This window comes from Drosophila busckii, chromosome 2L (genome assembly GCF_011750605.1).
Source record: "Drosophila busckii strain San Diego stock center, stock number 13000-0081.31 chromosome 2L, ASM1175060v1, whole genome shotgun sequence".
Classification (NCBI taxonomy): domain Eukaryota; kingdom Metazoa; phylum Arthropoda; class Insecta; order Diptera; family Drosophilidae; genus Drosophila; species Drosophila busckii.
In genome coordinates, this window is record NC_046604.1 from 9553499 (window position 1) to 9564621 (window position 11123).

General features: G+C 33.2%; 1 protein-coding gene across 1 annotated transcript in view; it reads right to left on the reverse strand.

Annotated features, from left to right (window-relative positions):
* LOC108607437 (semaphorin-1A) overlaps nt 1-10827 on the reverse strand; it is a 128495-nt gene extending 117668 nt beyond the window's left edge. Inside the window, 1 exon segment of the mRNA XM_033294830.1 lies at nt 10433-10827. Within this exon segment, the coding sequence (XP_033150721.1) occupies nt 10433-10691 (259 nt within the window). The 5' untranslated portion in view covers nt 10692-10827.
* Nucleotides 10828-11123: the final 296 nt, after the last annotated feature.

Genomic DNA, 11123 nt, shown 5'->3' on the forward strand with positions numbered 1-11123 from the left:
GCTGGCAGACCCCATTAACTTAACAGCAACTCAATTGCAAACCAAGGCACAGTGGGTAAAAAGACAACATTAATATAAACTAACAAATTGCATAGTAGAAAAACAATAAATAAAAATAAGACAAAATATTAAATTAAAAAAATGAGTGCAGATTGCCGCCAAACCAAAAACTTTCTTTAAATAAATGTATATTTTAATCAGAGTCTTGTCAACAATAAAAACATAAATTCATAAAAAATATTTATAAAAGCTATGCAGATGTTTTGTTTTGTTTTTAATTTTAATCATGTTTAAAGATATGTAATAAATAAATAATTATAAAACAAAAGTAAAAAACATTTAAAAGCTTGACACAGAATCTAAAAGTTATTGCATAATGTATTTATTTATTTTCTGTCTAATTTTTAATTTTACTATTTTTATTAGAAAATAACCATTTTTAAATATATTTTAATACATAAATTGTTTTGCTGCTTTCATTTGCTTGCTATATTTTTTATTTTTAACCACTTGGCCACTGTGCCCGACTGGACATAACAAAGTAGAGCAACTTAGAACAGGACAGGGCCATAAAAAACAGCGAACGTGGGCTCAAATGACTCCTGAGAACTTGAGAGCGAACGCGCATCTCTCGCATTTGCTGCTGCTGCTGCTGCTACTGACACGTTACCAAAAGATATACACACCATATAGTCGGTATTAATGGGCTCAATTGAGCAGCCAATAAAATAGATGATGATAATGTATGTATGCTTGATTTTTGTGGAATTTTTATGGGGCACAATTTGTTGTGCTAGGAGCAGCTCAAATTTGAATTGCAGAGCTTAGTATAAACTACACTCTATATAGTCAATTACAATTAGAATACAACTAATTGAGGCGAGGGTCATGCACACAAGTGACGTCAAATGTGAATTAGCTGCCAGGACGACGACAGCTCAACTTTACCCCGCATTCCTTCATTAGCTCAACAGAGATGAGATAGACACGCAGTGCAGCTTGTGCACCTGCAACAGCAGCAACAACTAGAACAACAACAACAAGAACAATACTAACGTTGATACCGACAACTGTTGAGCAAGTCATTATCCTGTTAATTAATTTAATTAAAACATTTTTCCCACATTTTATGCGCAATTGCAGCAAAAGCAACTTGCAAAAAATAAAAACGAACGCAAATATGTTGAAGTAGCTTTTTAACGCGGGGTAGTTAAGCTGGTTAAGTCAAGTCTCTGGCAATTATACTTAAAGCAATCTGTTGACTATTGCTGCAAGCTTAAGCTTCAAGATAAATTTGCATAAATGGTGTCAGAGAAATCTCTAGAGACCAAATAGTCAAATGCGCAGAATTTGGAGATATTTTATTTTAAGTTATGGCAAAAAGCCATATAAAAAATAAAGCATTTATGTAAGAATTTATATTATAAATATAAACTATTGTTCCTTTTTTAAAGCTACTGTTCCTTTCTTCACAAGCGTACGTCATAATATTATTTCTAAAATAATTTTTAATCTTTTTTTTATAATCTCTATACCTCAACGAATTGTAAATATTGCCATACGAACTTTAAAAAAATTCATAAGCTTTATTTTATAAAAATTTTAAATATTATCGTACTCTTACTCATTAAAATGCAAACCAAATATTTTTAAATAAATTTTTAAAACTTTAATTTTGTAAATTTGTAAACATTATTTTACATTTGTATTTTATACATACAAATTTTTATATTTTTTTAATGTAAACTTTCTTTATGATCAAATTAAATATTTACAAATATATATATATATATATATATATATGACCTTTTTTTAAATGTACAACTAAAAATGTAAGAATGTTTAAATAATTATTTTTTTACAGCTTTTCTGCGAATATATATTTTATACTTTTTCATATGAAATCGCCACAAAATTCAAGGTAAAATGCAAAGGTTACTCGACTGGGAGCCCAGAGAGTATATAACCTGCAGTAAGCGTATTAAAAACCAGCACGCAGAGCAAAACTTTTTTAATTGCATTCAATGTTGGCTGGTAAGGATGTTTGTTGTTTGGTAGTTTGCTAACTGAGAGGCATTGGGCGATGGCATACGCATCCAGGACTTACTTCTGGGTACTGAAACTGACAAATTCCATGCTGTCATTTAATGACATTTTCATCAAGAAGTTCGAGGCACACACACCCACACCCACAGTCACCCCTCACCCCCTTCTGCTCTAGAACTCATTATCATGATAATTGTCATGCTGATTTCTGTGCTCGTTTCGCGGGCTCTCTAACAATTTGCCAACATTTCTTTGCTGTCAGTTTTTATGTGCAGTGCATTTTGTTGGGCAAAACTTTTAGCCCCAAAAAAAAAAAATAAAACTTAGTCTATTGTGATTTCTAACGTTCGCTCGCTGGTTGCTGCTGCTTCCAACTGCAGTTGGCTGCATGACATTTCCGTTGATGTGACTTCATTTTTAATGAGCGTCGATGCGTTGCTCGAGTGTAAGTAATGAAGTGAGTGCCAAGAAATGTTCAACTTGAGATATACGCGAGACATGCATAATTACAGCTCAATGCTAAATGAGTCTCCAGTGACGTGGAGCTAACTCAAAAGAAAATATATACACAAAATAAAATAAATCTTAAGTGAACCTATAAAATTATTTTAGAGTGCCTGACTCATAATATTAATATCCTCAAATATTACATTTTAATAAGTGAATGCCTGACAACACGATACGCTTTACATATAAATATTAATATATGAAAAAAAAACTTATAAACTTATTATGTAATATTATTCAAATACTATAAAGCTTAACTGACTTTTTACTACCAAAATATTATTAAATTACTATTCTCAAATATTACATTTTAAGCAGTTCAAACGATCTCACCCAACTACGCTATACGCTTTAGCTACAAATTCAATATGTAAATAGTAAAAATTATTCAAAATCATATAAAACATACCATTAAACATATATATATAACATAGTCTACCTGACTACAATATACACTTTATGGTATTAAAAAAAAAATGTTGCAATATAATAACAAATATTATAATATTAATATTACTACATATTCAATTTCATAAATAGATTGCATCCAACTATGCTATACGCTTTGCTTACAATTACTAATTAAACCCTATTAGCAAAACAATTCGTTGAAGCTTCATAGCTAACATCTAAAATAAAGCTTACCCAACTACAATATACAATTTATACATAAATAAGCAATCTACGCTAAATAAAAGCAACAGTGTTTTCTTATTTGTGCATTAAATATATTTAACCTAATATTTATTTTCAGTTTGAGATTGAAAAAAAAGTCCCTAGTATGGCAATTAATTTTTAATTTCCCGTTAAGCCAACGAAAACTTTTTGCTGGGCGCGACAATGAGTTTTATATTCTAGTGAAAAACCGCATTGTTTCAAACTAATCAGCAACAGCGTGTGGCGCGCACGTAAAAAAAGAAAAAACGAAAAACAAAATGTACAATTATTAAACTTTTAATCAATTTATCAATATTAACTTTTTACTTGTGCCAGCATAAAAACTTTGCCAAAGCACACAATCAATATATACATCAATTTTTTTTGCTTTGAACCAGGCTATCGATGTGTGTGTGTGTGTGGCTTTAACTTTTTCATTAGAGCACGAAAACAAAAAAAGGAGAAGAAGCAAAGAAAAGAATAAATTTGGTGCAATTTTTGTCGTTACGCCATTTCAATTACTGGCCAGGCGCCAAGACCGGAACGATCAGTGGCAAAATTTATAGAGACAAAAGACGGGGCGAACAAAGAGAATGAGTAAAATGGCCAAATGTGTGTATGTGTGTGTGTGTGTGTGTGATGGCAACATGCAGCTCATTTGTGTTGCCAGCAAGGCAAAAGGGGGTTGGGGGGAAGTAGCACACAACGGGGCAGCTGGCGATGCACTTGTCGTATTACTAATTTCCCTGGTGACCAAGCGTTGCCAAAGAGAAAGAGAGCCAGAGCCATTGAACTCCACATTATAGGACATGACTCCCCCCTCTTACTCTCACACACACTCTTTGTCTCTGTCTGTGTCTGTGGAACGCAGCGTTGTCATCATCGTTAAACGTTCAAACTGCCCCCAACAAGGCCTGACTATGGCTGCTGCTGCTGCTGTTGCTTCTGCTGCATCAGCAACATTACAAACTTGCAACACTTGGCAGGCAACGCGAGCAACTTTTTGATTAACGCTATTATGAGCTGATTGTTCAGTTGACCCAGGTTAATGCACCAGTGCTCTCATCTCAGCAGCAGCTCTCAGCCATTGTCCTTTCTCTTCCGCTCGCTCAACTCCAAATTGCACTCATGTGTGTAATTTATTTTCTCGGCATAAAAACTTCCTAACCGGAAAATGAGCACTCAATTAAGAAAAGCGTTTAATCCCTGAATTGCTACCAATTGCACACACGAGTGCAAAGACATGCACCAAATCTCTTTAAAATTGCTGTCCATAGGCAAGCCCAAAAAGAAATAGAAATGCATGTACGTATATATATATATATATATAATTGATTGGGTGGTGCCATTGCATTTATTTAAAGCACCAAACTGTGCTCACGTATTCCCAGCGCAAATTAAAGTCAAGATTTCAGTGCCAAGCGGAACTATAAGCCAAAAAATTAACTCAGAGCCTAAAATATAAAAAAAGCGAAAAATTTAGAAAATTATTTAAAATAAACATATGTAGCTTAAAAAGCAAATGCGCCAGATCTATATTTGTTTAAAAATCTGATTCTTAAATTTGCACAATTATTTTTGAAAAAAAATTAATCTAAGCTTATGCTAAAATATTTTTTTGTCCAAGATTTAACCAGCAAAAGCAGCTGCGTACTTTAATTAACAAAAATAATCAATTATAAATTAAAAACTAAAATATTATAAAAGTTGTGAGCTTTATAAAATAAATGTGATAATTGTACAAAAATGTATTTCTTTTATAAATAAAGATGGTAAATAACTATTGCTTTTCAATTTATTATTTATATAACATTGCTAATTTACTTTTAAGCTATAGGCTATACAAAATGAACTATAGCAAGCGATTTGATAATTTTACAGGTAAAACTTTAACTGAAACGTAAGAAATCATAATGAATTAAACATTTGAATAAAAATTTGTGTGCGTTTGTGTGCGTTGCCTACTTCAGCTAAAAGTAATAAGCAAATGGCAAAGGAAATGGCTAAAAGTAGAGAAGAAATTTTCTGCCAGACGTAATATTTTTAGTTGTCGCCCATTTCCGACGACGACGACGACGAAGGCCAAAAATTTCACTACCAAAAATGCATACGCAAAGCTCGAGGAGCTCGTGGGTGTCGTCTCAGCATATACATATGTATGTGTGTATGCCACATATAGGACGTAAATTATGTGAGGCGCGTGTCAAGTGCCTGAAAGAATAAAAAACAAAAAAAAAATAAAACACACACGCGCTCGCAAGTTTCTTTGGCTTTGCAATTACATTGTGAATTAAATTGTAATGAGGCGCATGTCGGCAAAATATGAAAATGAGTGGCAAGTGTGTGGGGGAAGCAATGGCAATTAACAGTTATGTTTGCTTGCTTGCCACACTGTATTTATATATTTAGTTGCCAAGGAGCAATATGTATAACTTTTGGAATGCCAGCGCGACAGACAACAGACAGACAGACAGACACTCTTTCTTTCAATAAAATGAACAGAGCACAAAGGGCGGGTGGGTCAGTCAGTCAGTCAGAGGAAGCGAGTGCTTGACCAACGTTTTTGAAGCGCCTAATTGGCTGCGCACAGCGGAAGTTCACGTAATTTTTGCCATGTTAAACAATTTCAAGTTAAATTGCGCGTAAGATCATCGATATAGCTACTATATATATATGTGTGTCTAGCCAGTGGCATTGCCTGTTGAATTATGCGTGATGTTTAGCAGCTGATAGCCCAGGCAGAGGTGGCATGAGTTGCAAGTGCGGCACGTCAAGGGAATACCAGACATATATAATAAGATATATACATGCTTTATATATAAAAGGCGTTGCCATACAAGGGAGCACTTATAGATTGTACTAAAGATTGCCCTTTGACTAATTGGGAGTGTAACGGCTTTGGTGGGTGCTGGCAACGCAGTCTTTGGGGAAATTCTCTTTTTAGTGCGTAGTTCTGATAAAGATCAATGTGATATTGCTAATGAATTTTAAGCTATATTTATAAGCAAATAAATTAATTTACATAATAATATTTATTAAGCTTGGGCTCGAATCTAAAATGTCTGCTATATGTCTAGTATATATTATTATTTTTAATTTTTGTTGTATTTGTTTATTTTGGAATATATTAAAAATATTCACCAAATTATAAATGCAAAAGTTTTTTTTTTCCTTTAAGAGCAGTCGGATTATTTAAAAATATATAACAAAATTAGAAGCAAAACCTTCGATATTATATTATTATTTAATTGTTTGTTTTTTTTTTCTAAGCCTCTGATTTTTTAAGCTCAAATAATTGTACACACTAATCTTTATAAATTATATTATATTATATTTGTTCTCTTCTTTAATTAACAATATTTATTTATGTACTTTTTGAAATTGTTAGCAATTGGAAATACATTTATTATCTGGAGCTTGCATAATAGTAATATTATTATTATTCTAAAATTCTTACTATGCATTTGAATGCTTTTGCTTCTGCTTTTCCACACGCTGCACTCTAATCTAATTTTAAATACACTATTTAAAATGCTTTCAAAACTTTGCTTACAAATGGCATATAATTTGGATTTTAGTTTGTGCTGCAACTCTATCTCCATTTCTATCTCCATCATCTCGCAGCTCGCAGCTTGCAGCATTTGGCTCTAATCGAAAATGTCTGCATTTTGGGCACGTAGCGTTGCAAGAAAAATCAGCATAAGCTGCTAAAAAATGTCTCAAAATGCAAAAGCCCTTGGGAGTGGGAGTGGGGGGTGGGACGATCAACGCTTGCCGCCCACTTGATAGACGCAATTTTGGCCCCACTGTGCATCTAAATGTTCGTTTTGTTGCACGCGCTGCGCTGAGGAAAGGCAGCAGAAAGGCTTCGCCTAATGACAACCACTTGCGGCTGTCAAATGCAATTCTGGGGCGTGCCACACACAGAGTTCTTAGACTTTATGCGTGTGCCGCTTATTTTGCAGGCAACAATTGGCACACACACACACATACACACGATTCTTTTGTCGTCAGGCACTTTCATTTTAACTTGAGGTCCACACACACAAAATGTCCTCATTGGCATTCAGCTGGCCCTCAGAGTCAGCTTGCCACACTTGGGGGCAGAGTCTCGGCGCATTCATAATTTGCACATTAACCTTATTTTCCCGTTATGCATGCATGAGAGTGCGAAAAGCTAAAATTGTCACCAGCACCGTGTGCAGCTTTCATTTTTACAACTTGATGGATTTTAAATGAAGTTTAACACATGCGCCCCGCTCTTGCTGCCGCCCACAGTTCCACCTCCACCTCCAGCTCCATTAGCCTGAGCCAAGACCAAGAAATGTGTGAGGGGTCGCTGGCTAAGTAATTGGTTTTTGTATGGGGCGCTGGTGCACTCGAGCAGCTTGTGCAGATTACCTTGAATTAACGTTGATAAAGTAACAGCGCGCAGTCTTTACAACAAATTAGGGAAGTTTTTTTTTTGTTGAAAGAGAAACTTATATACGTACGTAAGTCTGTGGGGACAACTTTCAGCAAAGACAGCTACAAAATTTAATTTTCAGCCTTGAATATAACAATTTATCGATTAACCCGTGAGTTGATGTTATCGATGTCAAGTTGATATACAATATGTTTGATAGGCTTTTAGCATATAAATTTGCAACATAAAGCAAAGGTATCGTATATCGATAACTTATGAAAATCACTGTAGCATTCAATAATTTGATTTATCGATTTTGATTTGCATCATGGTACGCATTGAACGAAATTTATCTTATCTATAATATATCGATAGATATACTACTTCAATATTTTGATTTATCGATTAACATATTGGTTGAACTTGTATTTATCTATCGTATATCGATAACAAATACAAGATACACACCGCTGAAAATCAACGTAGTTCTTAATATTTTAATTTATCGATTAACAGATTGCTTACATTTATCGATAGAACTTATTTTTTTCAATATTCTTTATTTTTAATATTGTTGCAGCATTTAATATATTATATAAACCTAACTTTGATACAGCCAGCTCTTAAGCTTTTATTCTCTTTATATTTCATTCAAATTAATATACATAGTATTTTGACAAAACAATTTATTTATTTTGTCACAAATCAAAAGCTAAAAGCTTATATGTTGTAATGCAAATAAACTCATTATTTAGCTTAGAGTAGCTTGATAGTTTTTATTTTTATTTTTTGCTGCAATCAACGTTGCCATGATTGCTTTTGCCACAAGTGCTTGCTGCATGCCACAAATACTTGCCACACACACACACACACACACACACACACACACATAGTGTCTACACATGCTATATTTCTTATCTAGAGTGAGAGGCCTGCTGCAATTTCAATTGTGCAAATGCCATTTCAAGTCGTCTTTGGCCATTTGTTGTCTTGTTATACATTCGCATGCTAGATTGGATCGTGGGAGAGCATCTTTTGCATTTACTTTATGCATTTGCCATAGCAGTGACACATTCATTTGAATTACTTCCTGCCAGCAATAAGTGCCATCCAAAAGAACGGGAGAGAAAAAAAAAAACACAAAATGAACCAAGAACGATGCTTGACTCCATTTCGTTGGCTCATTTATAAGCAGCACATGTGCGCCTGATGTGACGCTGTCTAAAAAGGCTCAGCTGAGTTGCCATTACCCGTGCCACTTGCCACCAGAGGCAGAGCACAACTGCAGCTACTCTAGGGGGTGCACAGATGAGTTTCTCTCTCTCTCCCTATGTCTGTTGTTCACATTTAGTGTGTGCCAAATGCACATTTAATAACGTAATTTCTGAAGCGTGCAAAAGATATTTTTAGAATTTAGTTTCTTTTTATTCCTGCAGCAACTTTCTGCTTCATCTTCTTCACACACACACACACACAGACACACACCGTTAAAATATATATGACATGCAGACTGATATACTTAAAACATAACAGGTATTTCGTTTTCACTCAAAGCTAGCTACTTCTATAAAAAAAAACGTTTTTTTTTTAAGAATATTTTGTCAGCAATCTACACTCAGAAATTTTAAAAAGCGAGAGAACAAAATATTAAAAAAAAATCTAAAGCAAATTTAATATAAAAATAAACAAAGAATTGAAAAAGAGCATTCAAAATAGTAAAATTCATAAATTGTAGTATAGAAAAATTAAAATCTGTTAAATCAAATAATTTAAAAAGTAAAATAAATGCAATTTTAAATCGAAAAGTACACAAATAAAAAATTTCTTAATAATAAAATACAGAAATAAAAAATGTTCAATAAAAATATTAGTAAAATAATGAATAACAACTTTTTAAAAAATAAAATGCTGAAATAAAATATATTAAGGAAAAAAATTAAAGTAAATAAATAATAAATAATACTTAAAATAAAAATACAAATTTTTTTAATAATAAAATACAAAAGTAATATATGTAAAAGTTATAAGCAAGCAAGTTAAAAAAATAAAATACTGAAATTTAAGACAAGAAAAAATAAATCCAAACTATGCCATGGAAATTTAATGCAAACTCGGTTAAAATTAGCTAAAAAAAAATGCTGTGTTAATTTTTTAACAGTTGCGCATTTCCGTTTTGTTGTTTCAAACCTAGGGTAGTGCTCTAGTCTTGTTTGGGTGTCCTTAACGTGGAGGATGTCGCACAACTTTTTAGCCAAAAATTTGCATATGCAGCGTGACGATGATGACGTAGCCTTGCAGGCAAAAGGAATTACCGGCTCGCTCTCTCTCTTTCTCTCTGAGTATTCAAAGTCTGGCTGACTGCCCGTCGCAGTTGCGCTGACTCTTGCTAGAGCTATTTATATACATATCACTATACATATATATAGTGATATGTATAATATATATGTATAGCTGTGTGTGTGTGTGAGTAAAAAGCTTCGCCACTTTTATGCAAATAATGTCTTGCAGGAATTTTTGTTATTTATAGTTAAGATAGCAAACGTGTGGATGCCAGCTATCTAAGTGTGCATTAGTATACATGTATCTGTGTGTGTGTGTGCGTGTGTGTGTGTGTGTGTGTGTGTTGTACTTCCTTACAAGTTATTGCTTCATTTCTTGCCTTGGGAGCTGCTTATACTACGTGTAGCCTGACAAGAGTTTTCTTTTTTTTTTTTTTTGGCCCAAAAAGTTTGTTTTTGTGTGTGTGACGTAGCAAGTTTTGAAAATTAGAGTTTGGCAGCTCATAGTTAAGAATTTTTCTCGAACTCTTGAACTTACCTAATTCCACATAGAGTTTTGGTCGTATATTCTCCTGCCAGGCACTTTGATTACCAATCACGAAGAGTGTCAGTAAGAGGAAGACTTCCATCCATATATTAATTTGCTTGTTGTGGCTTAAACGTTGCTGTTGTTGGCTAAATAATTTTCCACTTTGCCGCTGCATTTTGTGGCTTTTATATTTGTTGTTTACTTTCACAATTTGCGCGTGGCGACGAGTGTTTGTCTGTATGATTTTATTTTGTGGATATTTTAACATTCACTAATTTTGCATAAATTTACTTAAATATTTGTATTTTGTTGCTGCGGTTACTGCACTTTGTGTTGTGTAGTTTGTTGTTATTAAATTTCATTTATTTACTGCATTTTATTTACTTACTAGTTAAACGCAATCCGTTTTATTTGCATTTATTTTATGGTTTCAATAGATTTATTATTATTATTTTTTTTTTTAATTTATTTTTGTTGCTGTTCAACAATGTTGATCACAAAAAATTGTTGTTTTGTAACTTTGTTTAGCACAACTGAATTTCATTTCATTTCTGCAATGAGAGTAAATGTACAAGGAAGTTAGTCAGGCAATTTATAAATAAAATAATCAAACCATTTGGTTTAATAAGAGTTCAAGTCATATCAATATTATTTTTACTTTCAGAATAATGTATATTTTTGTAGATTTGTAAATTTAAAT